General features: G+C 42.2%; 1 protein-coding gene across 1 annotated transcript in view; it reads left to right on the top strand.

The window, feature by feature from the left end:
- The first annotated feature begins 342 nt into the window (after positions 1 to 342).
- Positions 343 to 18,240, top strand: part of LOC143809419 (olfactomedin-4-like) — a 32,451-nt gene continuing 14,553 nt past the window's right edge. The window contains exons 1-4 of the mRNA XM_077292486.1: positions 343 to 422; positions 626 to 769; positions 2,139 to 2,348; positions 3,333 to 3,477. Of these exons, the coding sequence (XP_077148601.1) occupies positions 360 to 422; positions 626 to 769; positions 2,139 to 2,348; positions 3,333 to 3,477 (562 nt within the window). The 5' untranslated portion in view covers positions 343 to 359. The remainder of the gene's footprint in view (positions 423 to 625; positions 770 to 2,138; positions 2,349 to 3,332; positions 3,478 to 18,240) is intronic.

The raw sequence follows: 18,240 nt of genomic DNA, 5'->3' as shown, positions 1-18,240 counted from the left end.
GTTTTGGAATATCCAGGAGGGTTCCCTGGACGTGGAACGGGCTCCCCAGAGAAGTGAGTGCTGTCAGCCTCTGTTTATTTTTACTTGTCCATTAGTCTTTTGAATTTTAGCTACAATTTTAAAAACAACATAAAGGAGGCATTTGAAGGTCACATCATCTTTCTTGGCGGCAAAATACTTGTGAACACGTGGCTAAAGCTCAGCCATACTGCATGCATAATTAATACTTGGTCAAATAGCAAAAAAAAAGGGTGGAACTCAACGAACTTAAGAATAAATTGTTTGCCACACCTTGCTTTAAAAAAGTATATAAAGTATAGTTCAATGATATACAGAGACATACAGAACACAAATACAAGATGAAGACCATCATCCTGCTATTGTGGAGTCTGGGGGTCTGCCGGGTACAGACTACATCTTCTGTATGTAGGAAACATAGAGATATAAGATCTGAATGTTGTATGAATGCGTAAAATAATATAGTTTGAACATTTTGGGATTTTTCTTTTAAAAAGCGGAAATATAGAAAACTTATATAGTTTAGTTAATTTTTTTCTTCTTGAGAGTAAAATGTAAATAATTTTAAAGGAAGAATTTAAAATGTTTTCTTCTATTTTTTTTGTAGAAGGTTGTGGTTGGCTCAATGGATGAACATGGGACCTGCCATTGTTCTTTTGCCATTCCAGACATGTTTCCAGCAGAAAGGATGGAATTTTTGGAGGCATCCAACCTGAACTTGAGTCTCAGATTTCAGAAAGAAATTGAAAAGGTACAGGGATACATGGAGGGATGCAGCTGATACTTTCTTAACCCCTTCCTGACATCGGCCATACATGTACGGTGCAAGTTGGAAATGGGTACATGCAGTGTGCACGGGTGAGATCGTCTCATACCCAGCAGATCATACCCAGCTGTGTATTACAACCAGAACCTGCCTTAAAAATCACAGTTGTCATGGAAGCGCATCATTCCACTTGCCATCGGCCCACCCGTGACTTGATTGTGGGTTGCCGATGGGTTGGAGATACTCATTGCCAGAAACCATTTTTTTTCATTCGGGAAAAGAAGGGTCAGGCATTTTGAAAGATTATTATACCTGAAAAACTGCTTGGACACTAGAATCAATCATGAAAACGTAATACAAAGAATGAAATTCATTATAAACACAGGGTAGCAGCGGCACCACATATAGGATGAATCCTGGTTAGTATATTTACTTTATCGTTACTCTCTATGGAGCAATTTATAGACCATTATTTGCACTTTGGGGCATCTATAAATATATATATATATATATATATATATATATATATATATATATATACCACCTTATATGTACTTAGCACCCTTTTTTATTTATTATATAAACTTCTTCCAGTACCATCTCGATTTACTATATGCATAGCACTTTATTAATTAATAAGATTTAATGATATATTTTTGGCTATGATATTCTCCTTATCTTATTATAGATCATGTTTGTATTGTATGTGATGCCCTGCTCCCCTTGTTTTTAGTTATTTGTTATATGTTTTTATCATGTCTAGTCTCATTTTTGTAGTGTATTTTTGCTTGGTGTCCTTAATAAAGTTGTGTTTATTATGAATGTGATTCTTTGTATTACGTTTTCATGATTGATTCTAGTGTTCTAGCGTTTTTTTAGGTATAAGGTCTAGTTGTCTACTTGAACCAAATTTGCATATTGATTAGGTTATTTATACTCCTTTTCTTTTTTGGTTTAAATCTTGAAAGATTATACATGCCTGAACCATCTTTTCCCCAAATCTACTGTCCAAAGAGCGTTTAGATACCCTCATACACATTCGATGGCTAGCTGACTCTCCTGAAAGTGGTGGGTTGAGGCAGTAGTCATCTAATGTGTATAGTCAACAGAGATAACAATAGAGATAAACTGTTAGCCAATTTTATAAAGGAGTCTCTGTCGGGCTCAGAATCTAATTGGCCTATCTGTTAATTTATTATGGCTTGCAAGGTTGGTGGAGAACACAGAAGCCAACTCATTGAGAACATAGAACTCATAGTCATGAACTCAAAGATTGGGACCTTGATCAAAAGTATCCCAGAATCTTGCTCTTGCTCTATATAATGTGTTCTTATTCTTATATTTTATTTGTCAGATACAAAACTACCAACAAAGGCTGGATAGTTACCTAGAAAATATAAGGAACTTGACATTGAAGGTGGAGACATGTGACAAAGATGTTTCTTACAACCAACTAGATTTTGATATGTTGAAAGTGGAGATTAATGAAATGGAAGCTTTGGTGATGGAACTAAAAACTTCATTAAATGGTTCAAATGAGAAAGTAGAAGCTCTGTACATAGAGGTAAGGACTGATGAGTCTTGTAATTAATGAACAAGAAGCCTTTGACATAGGGAAGCTAAATATATGAGATATTAAGATGCTTGAAGTTGAGGTTGTTGAGTCTGAGTCCCTGGCTGGTAATGGGACTTAGATCATTAATAAGTGGTTTAAATAAAAAAAAATGAAGTTAAGTTCTTATGACAACTGTAGTTAATCGACAATAGACATGTACAGACTATGGATGAGCGAATAGCTTCAGATAAGAGGTTATCTGAATAGCTATAGCGCTTACCGAATAGCTGCATCGGGAACTCGGATACCTGGGCGCTCCCAATAATCAGCTGTTCGGCGCTGCAGCTACATGTGTCATGGCTGTGTGACAGATAGAAGAAAAAAGTCTCGCACTCAACTTCAGTATATTCGTAGATTTAATGGGTGCTGATGTAGCACTAGATCTAGTGCTACATCAGCACCCATTAAATCTACGAATATACTGAAGTTGAGTGCGAGACTTTTTTCTTCTATCTATCTTAAGGATTTGGGTACCTAGTCTCCGCACCATAAATAGCAGTGCACACGGTGTTTTCTCTTCATGGCTGTGTGACAGTCACAAAACATGTATGGAGAGCTTGTTTGTTGGGCTCACAGCTGATTATTAGGAGCGCTCCATGTATCCGGGTTTACCGATGCAGCTATTCGGTAAGCGCTATAGCTATTCAGATAACCTCTTATCTGAAGCTATTTGCTCATCCCTAGTACAGACGTGAAAACTTGAACAAAAAGAAGCAAAATTTGAAATTAGACTTTATGAAATCCTTGGTGATAAAACTCAGATCTTCAGTCTTCCATTAAATAGTTAATTCTGGTGATTCATGAGGATTCTAATGGACATGACATCTTACCATATATTGCATAGATAAAGTTTGGAATTTGTTGAATTTTTATATTTAATATATAGGACTATATTAGTACAAAAATAAGCACATTTTGTTAATCTTCTGATAGCTTCAGAACATATCTGTCTTGGTGAACCAGCTGGAGAGACATGACAAGAACAACATTCTAAAAGTCCGAAGGGAAATTTCTTCCTTACAAAAACGTCTGAATGAATGCAAACTGAGTCATCAGTCTCCTCTTCGCACACAATTTGGTAAGTGCATATTTACTCTAAGTGCATATTTACTCTGTGCTGCTTAAAGGGAACCTGCCAGCAGAATTGTGCAGAGTAACCTACACACATTGTCAAGTTGGCGCCATTATACTGATTAAAATGATACCTTTCTTGATGAAATTCGTCTTGTGGTTGTTGTTTAACCCCTTTCTGATATGTGACGTAATAGTACACACGTGTCGGATTACCTCTGTTTGGCCGGAGTCACACACAACGTATAAAAATACGGTCCGTTTTTTATGGCCGAGATATGCAGAAAATCTCCTGAACAGTGATCCGTATTCAATGGGAGGATGCGATTTTTTCTCCAAAAAATATCCGTGTGTCATCCGTATGGCATCCATACGGCGAGATTTTCTCGCCGGCTTGCAAAATGGACATAGAATGGATCCATGGGCTCAAATATTCGTAAAAACATATATACAGTCTATATATATATATATATATATATATATATATATATATATATATATATATACATATCTATCTATACATATATATATATATATATTTGTCAGTGAGACACACACATATATTATATATATATATATATATATATATATATGTATATATATATATATATATATATATATATTTATATTTAATACAGCGCTAGAAAGCAGAAAAGCCAGTAATTCAATTGCCGGCTTTTGCTATCTCCTTCCCAAACCTGACAGGATATGAGACCTGGTTTACATACAGTAAACCATTTCATATCCCTTCTTGTTTTACATGTTCCTCATAACTAATGTTAGAAGTGTCTGTGTGCAAAATTTGGGGGTTCTAGCTGTTAAAATAAAGGGTTAAATCATGGAAAAGCTGGCGTGGGCACCCGTGCAATTTTCTCCTCCAGAGTGGGAAAGACAGTGACTGAGGGCAGATATTAATAACCTAGAGAGGGACCATGGTTATAGGACCCCCCCCTGGCTAAAAACATCTGCCCCAGCCACCCCAGAAAAGGCACATCTGTAAGATGCGCCTATTCTGGCACTTAGCCTCTCTTCCCACTCCCCTGTAGCGGTGGGATATGGGGTAATAAGGGGTTAATGTCACCTTGCTATTGTAAGGTGAAATTAAACCACGTTAATAATGGAGAGGTGTCAATAAGACACCTATCCATTATTAATCCTATATTAATAAAGGGTTAATAATACACACACACATTAGGAAAAAAGTATTTTAATGAAATAAAGACACAGGGTGTTGTAATAGCTTATTATACGCTCAATCTAATTGAAGACCCTTGTCACCTGAAACAAAGTTAAAATAAAAAAAAAACAATATCCCATACCTCTCCGGCGTTACAGTCATGTCCCACGATGTAAATCCATCAGAAGGGGTTAAATAATTTTACAAGCAAAAGCCTGCTAATGCAGCTGTGCTCCTGCCTGTAAAAAGTGGGAAATGAATGGAAAGCAGGGGAACATAGCTACCTAGACTTGCGGTGCTGCGCCCCCTGCTGGCATAACCTCATATGAACTGTAGCATGGGAATTTTTCTGAATATTTTCCCATGCTCGAAACTATTACAGCACCATGTGTCATTATTTCATTAAAATACTTTTTTCAAAATGTGTGTGTGTTTTATTAACCATTTCCTACTATTGTATTAATAATGGATAGGTGTCTTATTGACATCTCTCCATTATTAACCAGGCTTACTGTCACCTTACAATAGCAAGGTGACATTAACCCTTTATTACCCCATATCCCACCGCTACAGGGGAGTGGGAAGAGAGAGGCCAAGTGCCGGAATAGGCGCATCTTACAGACGTGCCTTTTCTGAGGTGGCTGGGGGCAGATGTTTTTAGCCAGGGGGGGGGGGGGGCAATAACCATGGTCCCTCTCTAGGCTATTAATATCTGCCATCAGTCATTGGCTTTCCCACTCTGGCAAAGAAAATTGTGCTGGAGCCCACGCCAATTTTTTCCATGATTTAGCCCTTTATTTTAACAGCCATAGCCACAAAATTTTACACACAGACACTTCGAACATTAGAAGTGAGGAATATGTAAAAAAAGAAGTGATATGAAATGGTTTACTGTATGTAAACCATGTCTCATATCCTGTCAGGTTTGGGAAGGAGATAGCAAAAGCCGACAATTGAATTACTGGCTTTCCTGCTATCTAGCGCTGTATTAAATATAAATATATATATGTGTCTCACTGACATACTGTATATATATCTCCCTATACTATGTGTAGACATTTAGTCTATCTATTCTATTCTAACCTGCCAGTGTGATTTTACTGTACACCACACTGAATTACCGGCTTTTCTATTGAACACCACTGCGCATTTCTCGCAAGTCACACTGATGGTCCGTGTGTAATCCGTATTTTTCTCACCCCCATAGACTTTCATTGGCAATTATCGGCCAAGATACGCTGACAATCGCTGCATGCTGCGATTTCACTCAAATCCTGAATATCCGAGAAAAAAACAGATAATAGGAGCTGCCCTGTTGTGAACTGTGTTTCTGGGCTCCCTCTTGTGGTCACAAGCGGTATTGTATAGTTTTGTCTTTCTTCTGGCTTGGACTTCAGCTGTTTCGTTAGGGCTGTGGGTGTTCCCTATTTAGCCCTCTTGGAGCCTCAGTCTTGTGCCGGTCATCAATGTATTCAGTCCAAATCTGTTTCTTCCTGATTCCTGCCATCTGTCTCTAGCAAGAGAAGCTAAGTGTTGTTTGCATACTTTGGATCATTTGTCTTATTCATGTTTTTTTGTCCAGCTTGCCAAAATGTGATTTTCTTGCTTGCTGGTAGCTCTAGGGGTGCTGATATTCTCCCCTCACACCGTTAGTCGGTGTGGGGGTTCTTGAATATCCAGCGTGGATGTTTTACAGGGTTTTCTGCTGACCGCATAGTCCACTTCCTATTTTCAGCTATCTAGTCTTAGTGGGCCTCACTTTGCTGAATCTGATTTTCATCTCTATGTTTGTGTTTTCCTCTTACCTCACCGTTATTATTTGTTGGGGGCTTCCTATATCTTGGGGTTAATTTCCCTAGAGGCAAGTGAGGTCTTCTTTTCTCTCTAGGGGTAGTTAGTTCTCCGGCTGGCTCGAGACGTCTAGGAATTGTTTAGGTACGTTCACCGGCTACTTCTAGTTGTGTGTTAGGATTAGGTATGCGGTCAGCCTAGTTACCACCTCCCTAGAGCTGGTTTTTAGTTTTGCAAACCTAGCAGGAATACAAGAGATCCTTTCCCACTAGGATCATAACAGTATGACCGGCCAAAAAGGAAATGTTTAATGCATTGCAGAAGCGGGATCAAAAAGAAGTTCTGAGTAGATTTTTTTTTTTGCTGCAGTCTGTCTAGCTTCTTTCATCCCCTTATACTCTGAGTGGCCTTGAGCTCTGAGGCAGACATGAATGTTCAGACTCTGATTTCTAGTGTGGATCAGCTTGCTGCAAGGGTGCAAGGCATTCAGGATTTTGTCACTCGTAGTCCTATGTCTGAGCCAAAGATACCTATTCCTGAGCTGTTCTTTGGAGATAGATCTAAGTTCCTGAATTTTAGGAATAATTGTAAATTGTTTCTGTCTTTGAAACCTTGTTCCTCTGGTGATTCTGCTCACCAGGTTAAAATTGTTATTTCTTTCTTGCGTGGCGACCCTCAAGATTGGGCCTTCTCTCTGGCGCCAGGAGATCCTGCATTGGTGAATGTTGATGCGTTTTCCCTGGCGCTTGGATTGCTCTATGAGGAGCCTAATCTTGAAAATCAGGCAGAAAGGGCTTTGCTGGCTATCTCTCGGGGTCAGGATGAAGCTGAAGTGTATTGTCAGAAATTTCGGAAATGGTCCGTGCTTACTCAATGGAATGAGTGTGCTCTGGCCGCAAATTTCAGAAATGGTCTTTCTGAAGCAATTAAGAATGTGATGGTGGGGTTTCCCATCCCTACAAATCTGAAGGATTCTATGACTCTGGCCATTCAGATTGATCGGCGTTTGCGGGAGCGCAAATCTGCTAATCCTCTGGCGGTGCTCTCTGAACAGACACCTGACTCTATGCAATGTGACAGAATTCTGACCAGAGCCGAACGGCAAAATCATAGACGTCAAAATGGGTTGTGCTTTTACTGTGGTGATTCTACGCATGTTATCTCAGCATGCTCTAAACGCTTAAAAAAAGTCGTTAATCCTGTCGCCATTGGTACTCTACAGCCTAAATTTATTTTGTCTGTGACTTTAATTTGTTCATTGTCTTCTTACTCAGTCATGGCTTTTGTGGATTCTGGTGCTGCCCTGAGTCTGATGGAGTTGTCGTTTGCCAGGCGCTGTGGTTTTGTCCTGGAGCCTTTGGAATTTCCTATTCCTCTTAGAGGAATTGATGCAACGCCATTGGCAGAGAATAAACCTCAGTATTGGACGCAAGTGACAATGTGCATAACTCCTGTACATCAGGAGGTGATTCGTTTTCTTGTACTGCACAATTTGCGTGGTGTCGTCGTTTTGGGTCTGCCATGGCTACAGGCCCATAATCCAGTTCTAGATTGGAAAGCTATGACTGTGTCAACTTGGGGTTGTCAGGGAATTCATGGCGATGCTCCGTTGGTGTCTATTGCTTCTTCCACTCCTTCTGAGATCCCTGAGTTTTTGTCTGACTACCAGGATGTATTTAATGAGCCCAGGGCTAGTGCCCTTCCTCCTCATAGGGACTGTGATTGTGCTATAAATTTGATTCCTGGTAGTAAATTTCCTAAGGGACGACTTTTTAATTTATCTGTGCCAGAACATGCCGCGATGCGGAGTTATATCAAGGAGTCTTTGGAGAAGGGACATATTCGCCCATCCTCTTCCCCTCTTGGTGCAGGATTTTTTTTTGTAGCCAAGAAAGACGGGTCTTTGAGACCTTGTATTGATTATCATCTTTTGAATAAAATCACAGTTAAATTTCAGTATCCTTTGCCATTATTGTCTGATTTGTTTGCTCGGATTAAGGGTGCCAGTTGGTTCACCAAGATAGATCTTCGCGGTGCGTATAACCTTGTGCGCATTAAGCAGGGAGATGAATGGAAAACAGCATTTAATACGCCCGAGGGCCATTTTGAGTACTTGGTGATGCCTTTTGGACTCTCTAATGCTCCTTCTGTGTTTCAGTCCTTCATGCATGACATCTTCCGGAATTATCTGGATAAATTTATGATTGTTTATCTGGATGATATTTTGTTTTTTTCTGATGATTGGGATTCCCATGTGAGGCAGGTCAGGATGATGTTTCAGGTCCTGCGTGATAATGCTTTGTTTGTGAAGGGCTCAAAATGTCTCTTCGGAGTACAGAAGGTTTCCTTTCTGGGTTTTATTTTTTCCCCTTCTACGGTGGAGATGGACCCAGTTAAGGTCCGAGCCATTCATGACTGGACTCAGCCCACGTCTGTTAAGAGTCTTCAGAAGTTCTTGGGTTTTGCTAATTTTTACCGTTGTTTTATCGCTAATTTTTCTGGCGTGGTTAAACCTTTGACGGATATGACCAAGAAAGGTTCTGATGTTACTAATTGGTCTCCTGCAGCCGTGGAGGCCTTTCGGGAGCTTAAGCGCCGGTTTACTTCAGCGCCAGTCTTGTGCCAGCCAGATGTCTCGCTTCCCTTCCAGGTCGAAGTGGATGCTTCTGAGATTGGTGCAGGGGCTGTTTTGTCGCAGAGAAGCTCTGAAGGCTCTGTGATGAAGCCATGTGCTTTCTTTTCAAGGAAATTTTCGCCTGCTGAGCGGAACTATGATGTTGGTAATCGGGAGTTGTTGGCTATGAAGTGGGCATTTGAGGAGTGGCGACATTGGCTCGAGGGAGCTAAGCATCGTGTGGTGGTCTTGACTGATCACAAAAATCTGATTTATCTTGAGTCTGCCAAGCGCCTGAATCCTAGACAGGCTCGTTGGTCGTTGTTTTTCTCCCGTTTTGACTTTGTGGTCTCGTACCTGCCTGGTTCGAAGAACGTGAAGGCTGATGCTCTTTCTAGGAGTTTTGTGCCTGACTCTCCGGGAGTCTCAGAACCTGCTGGTATTCTCAGAGAGGGAGTGATTTTGTCTGCCATTTCCCCAGATTTGCGACGAGCGCTGCAGGAATTTCAGGCTGATAGACCTGATCGTTGCCCACCAGAGAAATTGTTTGTCCCTGATAGATGGACCAGCAGAGTTATTTCCGAGGTTCATTCTTCGGTGTTAGCGGGGCATCCTGGGATTTTTGGTACCAGAGATTTGGTGGCTAGGTCCTTTTGGTGGCCTTCCTTGTCACGGGATGTGCGTTCCTTTGTGCAGTCCTGTGGGATTTGTGCTCGGGCTAAGCCTTGCTGTTCTCGTGCCAGCGGGTTGCTTTTGCCCTTGCCTATCCCGAAGAGGCCTTGGACGCACATTTCCATGGATTTTATTTCGGATCTTCCAGTGTCTCAGAGAATGTCTGTCATCTGGGTGGTGTGTGATCGTTTTTCTAAGATGGTCCATTTGGTGCCCTTGCCTAAGTTGCCTTCCTCCTCTGATTTGGTTCCTTTGTTCTTTCAGAATGTGGTTCGTTTGCATGGCATCCCTGAGAATATTGTGTCTGACAGAGGATCCCAGTTTGTGTCCAGATTCTGGCGATCTTTTTGTGCTAAGATGGGCATTGATTTATCTTTTTCGTCGGCTTTCCATCCTCAGACTAATGGCCAAACCGAGCGAACTAATCAGACGTTGGAAACTTATTTAAGATGTTTTGTTTCTGCTGATCAGGATGATTGGGTGACTTTCTTGCCACTGGCCGAGTTTGCCCTTAATAATCGGGCTAGTTCTGCTACTTTGGTTTCGCCCTTTTTCTGCAATTCTGGTTTTCATCTTCGTTTTTCCTCGGGTCAGGTTGAGCCTTCTGACTGTCCTGGGGTTGATTCTGTGGTGGATAGGTTGCAGCGGATTTGGAACCATGTGGTGGACAATTTGAAATTGTCACAGGAGGAGGCTCAGCGTTTTGCCAACCGCCGCCGCGGTGTGGGTCCCCGACTTCGTGTTGGGGATTTGGTTTGGTTGTCTTCTCGGTATGTCCCTTTGAAGGTCTCCTCTCCTAAGTTCAAGCCTCGCTTTATCGGTCCTTATAAGATTTTGGAGGTTCTTAACCCGGTGTCTTTTCGTTTGGACCTCCCGGCGTCGTTTACCATTCATAATGTGTTCCATAGGTCTTTGTTGCGGCGCTATGTGGTGCCTGTGGTTCCTGTTGTTGAGCCTCCTGCTCCGGTGTTGGTTGAGGGCGAGTTGGAGTACGTGGTGGAGAAGACCTTGGATTCTCGTATCTCTAGACGGAAGCTTCAGTATTTGGTTAAGTGGAAGGGCTATGGTCAGGAGGATAATTCCTGGGTTGTCGCCTCTGATGTTCATGCGGCCGATTTGGTTCATGCCTTTCACGCTGCTCATCCTGATCGCCCTGGGGGTCTTGGTGAGGGTTCGGTGACCCCTCCTCAAGGGGGGGGTACTGTTGTGAACTGTGTTTCTGGGCTCCCTCTTGTGGTCACAAGCGGTATTGTATAGATTTGTCTTTCTTCTGGCTTGGACTTCAGCTGTTTCGTTAGGGCTGTGGGTGTTCCCTATTTAGCCCTCTTGGAGCCTCAGTCTTGTGCCGGTCATCAATGTATTCAGTCCAAATCTGTTTCTTCCTGATTCCTGCCATCTGTCTCTAGCAAGAGAAGCTAAGTGTTTTTTGCATACTTTGGATCATTTGTCTTATTCATGTTTTTTTGTCCAGCTTGCCAAAATGTGATTTTCTTGCTTGCTGGTAGCTCTAGGGTTGCTGATATTCTCCCCTCACACCGTTAGTCGGTGTGGGGGTTCTTGAATATCCAGCGTGGATGTTTTACAGGGTTTTCTGCTGACCGCATAGTCCACTTCCTATTTTCAGCTATCTAGTCTTAGTGGGCCTCACTTTGCTGAATCTGATTTTCATCTCTATGTTTGTGTTTTCCTCTTACCTCACCGTTATTATTTGTTGGGGGCTTCCTATATCTTGGGGTTAATTTCCCTAGAGGCAAGTGAGGTCTTCTCTCTAGGGGTAGTTAGTTCTCCGGCTGGCTCGAGACATCTAGGAATTGTTTAGGTACGTTCACCGGCTACTTCTAGTTGAGTGTTAGGATTAGGTATGCGGTCAGCCTAGTTACCACCTCCCTAGAGCTGGTTTTTAGTTTTGCAAACCTAGCAGGAATACAAGAGATCCTTTCCCACTAGGATCATAACACTGCCCCATAGATTAACATTGGTCCGAGTTCTATCCGATTCTTTATCGCATAGCACTGATCCGTATTACAGACTAGTGTGACCCCGGCCTTTGGCGAAGGCTCCAGTGCTGAGCCCACACATTTCCAAATACATGACAGCTGATCTATACAGCTGACATGTGCCCGCAACAGCCGCAGGTGGAATCATGATCCACCCATGACTGTTAACTAGTTAAATGCCTCTGTCAATCTCTGACAGCGGCATTAAACTCGTGCTTACAGGAAGGATCCTGTCACCAATGGGCAGGCATGACAACCAGAGACCTGCAGCAGACCTCTGTGGTTGTCATTGCCAGATTGCCATGGTCGGCGCTCTTAAGGCCCCGTCTCACATAGCGATTTACCAACGATCACGACCAGCGATATGACCTGGCTGTGATCGTTGGTAAGTCGTTGTGTGGTCGCTGGGGAGCTGTCACACAGACAGCTCTCTCCAGCGTCCAACAATCAGGGGAACGACTTCGGCATCGTTGAAACTGTCTTCAACGATGCCGAAGTCCCCCTGCAGCACCCGGTAACCAGGGTAAACATCGGGTTACTAAGCGCAGGGCCGCGCTTAGTAACCCGATGTTTACCCTGGTTACCAAAAAAAACAAACAGTACATACTCGCCTTTCGGTGTCCAGGTCCCTTGCCGTCTGCTTCCTGCTCTGACTGAGCCGCCGTACAGTGAGAGCAGAGCGCAGCGGTGACGTGCTGTGTTCTCACTGTACGGCCGCAGTCAGTCAGAGCAGGAAGCAGACGGCAAAGGACCTGGACACCGAAAGGCGAGTATGTACTGTTTGTTTTTTTGGTAACCAGGGTAAACATCGGGTTACTAAGCGCGGCCCTGCGCTTAGTAACCCGATGTTTACCCTGGTTACCAGTGAAGACATCGCTGGATCGGTGTCACACACACCGATTCAGCGATGTCAGCGGGACCTCAACGACCAAAAAACGGTCCAGGCCATTCCGACACGACCAGCGATCTCGCAGCAGGGGCCTGATCGCTGGTACGTGTCACACATAGCGAGATCGCTACTGAGGTCGCTGTTGCGTCACAAAACTTGTGACTCAGCAGCGATCTCGCTAGCGATCTCGCTATGTGAGACGGGGCCTTTAGCAAGTGAACATTTCTGCTACACACAGGAGATCTGATCATCCCCTGTATGTAGAAGAGGCAATCAAAGTACTGCAGCTTCTAGTCTCCCATGGAGACTATTGAAGCATGCAAAAAGTAAAAAAAAATGTTTTTAAAAATATAAAAAAAAAATCTAAAAGTTCAACTCACCCCCCCTTTCACCTCATTCAAAATAAAACAATTAGGGTATGTGTCCATGTTCAGGTTTGCTTCAGGCTTTGGTCAGGATTTTATGCAGGTAAAATCCTGAGGTCACTGGCAGGTCACCTGCGGTGTTCCTGCGTGTTTTGCTCATTGTAGCAACATGCTGCGTTCTGAAAAAACGCAACGCATGTGCATTTTTGCGGGAAAAACGCATGCGTTTTTTCCTGCACAGTGGAGATGGGATTTCATTAACATCTGGACGCTGCGTTTTTGGCGCTGCGGCTCAGCGCTGTGTCAAAAACGCAGCGTTTCCTGAACGTGGACACATACCCTAAAAAAATTAAATAGACACATATTTGGTGTCGCCGCATTCAGAATCGCCCGATCTATCAATATAAAAAAAGAATTAACCCAATCGTTACAGCGTAACAAGAAAAAAAATAAAAACGCCAGAATTAAATTTTTTGGGTGCCACTTTCATTGCAATAAAATGCAATAACCAGCAATCAAAACATTGTATCTACACCAAAATTGTATCAATATAAATGTCAGCTCGACACGCAAGAAATAAGCCACCACCAAGCCCCAGGTAATGAAAAATGGAGACGCTACAGGTCTCAAGATAATGGTGCCATTTTTATTTTTTTTTACAAATTTTTGATTTTTTTTCACCACATTTGGAATTTTTGTTAACATTTTCCAGTACATGATATGTTAAATGGTGTTGTTCAAAAGTACAACTTGTCCCACAAAAAACAAGCCCTCACATGGCCATATTGACTAAAAAATAAAAAAGTTATAGCTCTGGGAAGAAGGGGAGCAAAAAATGAAAACGCACAAACAGGAAATGGCCCAGGAGTTAAGGGGTTAATCAAAATTAAACAACAACCACAAGACGGATTTCATCAACCAAGGTATAATTTTAATCAGTATAACGGCCCCAACCTGACACTGTCTGTAGGTTACTGTGCACAATCCTGCTGACAGGTTCCCTTTAAGTGGAGTATAAATTCCTAGATCTCATCTACTGGGGATCATATTTACATCAATTAAGTTCCTCTGATCATCGGTGGTTTAACGCCTTCATGACCGGAGGTATTTTTGCTTTTAAGTATTTTGTTTTTTGCTCCCCTTCTTCCCAGAGCCAGAACTTTTTTATTTTTTCGTCAACATGGCCATGTGAGGGCTTGTTGTTTGCAGGACGAGCTGTACTTTGAAACTACACCATTGGTTTTAACACATCGCGTACTGGAAAACGGGAAAAAAATTCCAAGTGTGGTGACATTGCAAAAATAGTGCGATTCCACACTTGTTTTTTGTTTTGCTTTTTTACTATGTTCATTAAATGCTAAAACTGACCTGCTATTATGATTCTCCAGATCTTTACGAGTTCATAGACACCAAACATATCTAGGTTCTTTTTTATGTAAGTGGTGAAAAAAATTCCAAACTTTGTTAAAAAAAATAAAAAATGCACCATTTTCCGATACCCGTAGCGTCTCCATTTTTCGTGATCTGGGGTTGCGTGAGGGCATATTTTTGCTTGTCGAGATGACGTTTTTAATGATACCATTTTGGTGCAGATACGATCTTTTGATCTCCCATTATTGCATTTTAATGCAATGTACTTGCGACCACAAAAATGTAATTCTGGCGTTGTGACTTTTTTTCTCGCTACACTGTTTAGTGATCAAATCATTTTTTTTTTTATTGATAGATCGGGCAATTCTGAACTCGCCGATACTAAATATGTGTAGGTTTGATTTTTTTTTAAACTTTTATACATTTTTTATTTTTTTAATATTTTAAAACATTTTTTTTTTAACTTTTGGCATGCTTCAATATTCTCCATGGGAGACTAGAAGCTGCCATAATCTGATCGGCTATGCTACATACAGGCAATGATCAGATCCCTTCTATATAGTAGTATTACTCGCTTGCTATGACAGTCGACCACCGGGTGGCGCTCATAGCAATCCGGCAGTGACAACCATAGAGGTCTGCAGGAGACCTCTGGTTGTCATGCCAACCCATCGGTTACCTGCGATCACATGACGGGGGTCACCGATGGGCAGATTTCCGGCGTGCTTGCCGGATGCCTGTTTTAAATGCCACTGTCAGAGTTTTACAACGGCATTTAACGGGTTAACAGCCGCAGGTGGATCGCAATTCCTCCTGCGGCTAGAGCCCACATCAAATAGAGGGAGTCCGACATCGGCATACTATTACTCTCGATGTCAGAAAGAGGTTAATTGTTTGAAATTCATAAGCTTGATATCAATGGCATTATGAAATTTATAGGATCAATGTAGCTGTGATTCAGAAATTAAAAATCAGTCAAGAGAAGGATTGTCAAAGAAAATATCATCAATTAATTGGAAAAATGCTGATATTGCTGATGCTTTCTGGTCCAAATACTTGGGGAAGCAGATAAAATGGTGCAGTGTACTCTAAGAAGTAGGGCTCATTTCCACTGGCGAGAGACAAATCGGTAAGATTAACGGACCGAAAAAACGGAGGAAAATCATGCGAGTGTCATGCGATTTTTTATCGCAACATCCGTCTGACATCCGTATGACATCCGTATTGCTGTCCGATTTTTACGCACCGGTGTCCTTTGAAAAGCCGGCAAATCAGCGCTGTGTACAGTAAAATCACACTGACAGGTTAGAATAGAGAAGATATATACACATAGAATAGGTATATATACATATATATATGTCAGTGAGACACCTATATGTGTATATTTATATTTAATGCAGCGCTAGATAACATAAAAGCCACTAATTCAATTGCCGGCTTTTTCCTTCTTCTTCACAAACCCGACAGGATATGAGACATGGTTTACATACAGTAAACCATCTCATATCCCTTCTTTTATTACATATTCCTCTTCACTAATGTAAGAAGTGTCTGTGGGTCAAATTTGGGGTCTCTAGCTATGAAATTAAAGGGTTAAATTGCGGAAAAAATTGGCGTGGGCTCCCGCGCAATTTTCTCCGCCAGAGTGGTAAAGCCAGTGACTGAGGGCAGATATTAATAGTCTAGAGAGGGTCCATGGTTATTGGCCCCCCCTGGCTACAAACATCTGCCCCCAGCCACCCCAGAAAAGGCACATCTGGAAGATGCGCCTATTCTGGCACTTGGCCACTCTCTTCCCACTCCCTGTAGCGTGGGATATGGGGTAATGAAGGGTTAATGCCACCTTGCTATTGGAAGGTGACATTAAGCCAGATTAATAATGGAGAGGCGTCAATTATGTCACCTATCCATTATTAATGCAATTGTTTGAAAGGGTTAAAAAACACACACACACATGATTAAAAAGGATTTTAATGAAATAAACACAGCGGTTGTTTTAATATTGTATTGCTCTCTCAATCCATTTTCAGACCCTCGCTTGGCAAAACAATAAACACACAAGATACATACCCTCTCTGATGTCCTATCACGTCCCACGAAGTAATCCATCTGGAGGGGTTAACTAATATTACAGGCAGGAGCTGCGATAAACCACTCGCTCGTGCCTGTAATCCCCGGGTGCTGAAAGGAAAGCAGTGATCTATACTTACATTGAGTCGCGGTGATGCGCCCCTGCTGGATGTTCTCATGAACTGCAGCCTGGGAACTTTTTCCCACGCTCCAGGTCATATGAGGACATCCACCAGGGGGCGCATCACCGCGACTGAAGGAAATGTAGGTCAATGACCTACATTTCCTTCATTCGCCGGGGAATTACAAGCACGAGCACAGCTGCTTTTGCAGGGCTCCTGCTTGTAAATTATTTTAACCCCTTCAGATGGATTACCTCGTGGGACGTGACGGGTCAGCAGAAGGTATGTATATTGTGTGTTTATTGTTTTGCCAAGCGAGGGTCTGCAAATGGATTGAGAGAGCAATAAAATATTAAAACAACCGCTGTGTTTATTTCATTAAAATACTTTTAAATCATGTGTGTGTGTTTTTTAACACTTTCAAACAATTGGATTAATAATGGATAGGTGTCATAATTGACACCTCTCCATTATTAACCTGGCTTAATGTCACCTTCCAATAGCAAGGTGGCATTAACCCTTCATTACCCCATATCCCACCGCTACAGGGAGTGGGAAGAGAGTGGCCAAGTGCCAGAATAGGCGCATCTTCCAGATGTGCCTTTTCTGGGGTGGCTGGGGGCAGATGTTTTTAGCCAGGGGGGGCCAATAACCATGGACCCTCTCTAGGCTATTAATATCTGCCCTTAGTCACTGGCTTTACCACTCTGGCGGAGAAAATTGCGCGGGAGCCCACGCCAATTTTTTCCGCCATTTAACCCTTTATTTGAGCAGCTACAGCGGCCAAGTTTTGCACATACACACCACTAACATTAGTAGTGTGGAATATGCAAAAAAAAGGGGGATATGAGATGGTTTACTGTATGAAAACCATGTCTCATATCATGTCGGGTTTGGGAAGGAGAAATGAAAAGCCGGCAATTGAATTAGCGGCTTTAATGCTATCTTGCGCTGCATTAAATATAAATATACATATATAGGTGTCTCACTGACATATATATATATATGTATATATACCTATTCTATGTGTATATATCTACTCTATTCCAACCTGTCAGTGTGATTTTACTGTACACCGCGCTGAATTACCGGCTTTTCAAAGGACACCGGTGCGTACAAATCGGACAGAACTCGCATGGTGCGAGTGCTGTGTGATTTTTTTCTCGCACCCATTGACTTGCATTGGCGAGTCTCGTCTGAGACTCGCAGCAAATTGCAGCATGCTGCGATTTTTTTCTCAGTCCGATTTCGGCTGAGAAAAAAATCGCAAATGAAAAGACAACTATTGAATAACATTGGTCCGAGTGCAATCCGATTTTTTATCGGATTGCACTCGTCCGTTTTCCTCGCCAGTGGAAATGAGCCCTTAGGCTGGAGACACACGTATGGAAAATTGGTCCGAGTCTCACTGTGCAATCCGTGTGTAATGCGTTTGCAATGCGATGATGCGATTTTCTCTCACTTATGCATCCGTATGACATCCGTGTGGCTTTAAATTTCTCACTGATTTTCCCCATTGAATTTAATGGCTCAATGGGCTGAAATGAGGAAAATGTGTGCGTATTTGTCGCAAGCTAGTCTGATGATCCGTGTGGCGTCCGAGTTTTTCTCGCACCCATAGGCTTGCATTGGTGAGTCTTGGACAATATACGTATACAATCGCAGCATGCTGCGATTTTACTCACAAGTCGAATACGCCTGA

The sequence above is a fragment of the Ranitomeya variabilis genome, chromosome 2 (assembly GCF_051348905.1).
Source record: "Ranitomeya variabilis isolate aRanVar5 chromosome 2, aRanVar5.hap1, whole genome shotgun sequence".
Classification (NCBI taxonomy): Eukaryota; Metazoa; Chordata; class Amphibia; order Anura; family Dendrobatidae; genus Ranitomeya; species Ranitomeya variabilis.
Note: the sequence above shows the minus strand (reverse complement) of the source record. Positions and strands in the feature narration are given on the sequence as shown.